General features: G+C 36.5%; 1 protein-coding gene across 1 annotated transcript; it reads right to left on the bottom strand.

The window, feature by feature from the left end:
- Positions 1-616: 616 nt before the first annotated feature.
- LOC120269126 (histone H2A.6-like) lies at positions 617-1,337 on the bottom strand. Its single transcript, XM_039276411.1, has 2 exons — positions 1,103-1,337; positions 617-1,031 (listed from the first exon to the last, which is right to left on the bottom strand). Exons 1-2 carry the CDS (start codon positions 1,283-1,285, stop codon positions 816-818), a joined length of 399 nt encoding a protein of 132 aa, XP_039132345.1. The 5' UTR covers positions 1,286-1,337; the 3' UTR covers positions 617-815.
- Between the last annotated feature and the right edge of the window lie 447 nt (positions 1,338-1,784).

The raw sequence follows: 1,784 nt of genomic DNA, 5'->3' as shown, positions 1-1,784 counted from the left end.
TACCAAAAGTAGAAAAATCAACCTTCAACTATCCATAACTAAAATACCGATGTAATACATACATCAAAATACAGTAATTTATACACAAGTTTATCCACGTCGTCTCCTCTCAAAAAATAATTAAATAAAATTAAAAAATAAAAACAAACAAACAAAAATCCAACCCTCTCGAGTGGACCCAATACAAGTCCTCAAACCTAAACCTGCGGTGAACAATAAAAATATAAAACAGAAACATCACCATAATAAAATTGGGCTCAACGAAAAAGCCCTGTACTGCCTTAAATTTGAATCTTTCCATTGCAAGATATTGGTAGTACTTCTCCAATAAATATTCAAACTTCTAACCCAACTACACATCTTTGCAAATGTTCACATTTGAAAATAATAAGTATTTATTTTGCCAGTACCATCAAGGACGCTTATTTATGCTTCTTCAAAAAGCATTTATCTAAACGAAAAGACAAAAGTACTTCCTTTTTCTCCTTACAAAAGGAAAGAAGAACACAAAACACAAGCATCCATTGAAAAAAAACCATCACTTTCAATCAAACAATCTCCATCACAAACTCCCTCAAAATTAATAATAATAAAAAATGATTTTCATTCCCAAATAAGCACCAAAAACAAAACAAATTTCATTAGTTTCAAAAAGTCTCTATAAAACACTAAAAAGATAATCAGAAGAGCATATCAAATCCCAAAAAGTTTAAATTCAAACCATATTCACAGTATCAACAAACCCTAATCTTAATCCTAACCCTAACCCCAGGAAGACATAAGATCAGAGAGAGCACGCCAGCACCTAAAAATCCTCAGCTTTCATCCTCAGCCACTGCAGAAGCCTTCACCCCAGCCTTCTTCGGCAGCAGCGAGTTGTGGATGTTCGGCATCACTCCACCATTAGCGATCGTCACAGATCCCAACAACTTCGTCAGTTCATCATCGTTCCTTACCGCCAACTGGATATGCCTCGGTACGATCCTCGTCTTCTTGTTGTCCCTCGCCGCATTTCCGGCCAACTCCAAAACCTAAATCCAAGAGAAATCAAGAAAAATTTAGACCTAATTGACATGAGAGAATCAGAGAAGGAGATACAAACCTCAGCAGCGAGGTATTCAAGAACAGCGGCAAGATAGACGGGAGCACCAGCGCCAACGCGCTGCGAGTACTTGCCGGCTTTCAGGAACCTAGCGATACGGCCGACGGGGAACTGGAGACCGGCCTTGCTGCTCCGAGACACCGCCTTCTTGCCGGAGTTGAGAGTCTTGCCTCTGCCCGCCATTGCTCCCCAACGCAAGCTCTTTGGAGAAGATGAGATTAGAGAGATGCAAAGAGAGAGAGGGTGAGCGATATATATAGTTCTTTGTTTGAGCTGTAACCAATAAGATTGAAGGACCCGGATCGAGATCGTATCCGTTGGATTTAAACAAATGGACGGCTGGGGAAAGAGTGTTACTTTCGCGTGATACTTTGGAAGCGGTGACTGTCGTGTAAAGCTGATGATTTTGAAAGATTTGGATAATTGATTTTTTTAAAAATTTAAAAAATTGTGGAAATTTTGCCAATGGTCCTTTTGGTTTTAATTAATTTTATTTTTAAAACAATTTAAATTTAAGATTTTGTTTTGACTTTGTGTTTATAAATTTTAAAAGCATATTTAAAGTTTATTCTATTGTTATTTTTATTTTTATTTTTATGTTATTTTTTTTTGTAAAGAAGATGAGGAGATATAATGATGATGCATTTTTTTAATCAAATATATATACATAAAGAACATGTGT

Source organism: Dioscorea cayenensis, chromosome 9, assembly GCF_009730915.1.
Source record: "Dioscorea cayenensis subsp. rotundata cultivar TDr96_F1 chromosome 9, TDr96_F1_v2_PseudoChromosome.rev07_lg8_w22 25.fasta, whole genome shotgun sequence".
Taxonomy (NCBI): domain Eukaryota; kingdom Viridiplantae; phylum Streptophyta; class Magnoliopsida; order Dioscoreales; family Dioscoreaceae; genus Dioscorea; species Dioscorea cayenensis.
This window is presented reverse-complemented; position numbering and strand designations above follow the sequence as displayed.

What these genes read in the sequence shown, in the direction of transcription:
- LOC120269126 (XM_039276411.1), bottom strand. Translation starts at nt 1,285, where the DNA reads ATGGCGGGCAGAGGCAAGACTCTCAACTCCGGCAAGAAGGCGGTGTCT. An exon ending in TTGAATACCTCGCTGCTGAG is followed by an intron (nt 1,032 to 1,102) that starts GTTTGTATCTCC and finishes TCTTGGATTTAG; the next exon opens with GTTTTGGAGTTGGCCGGAAA.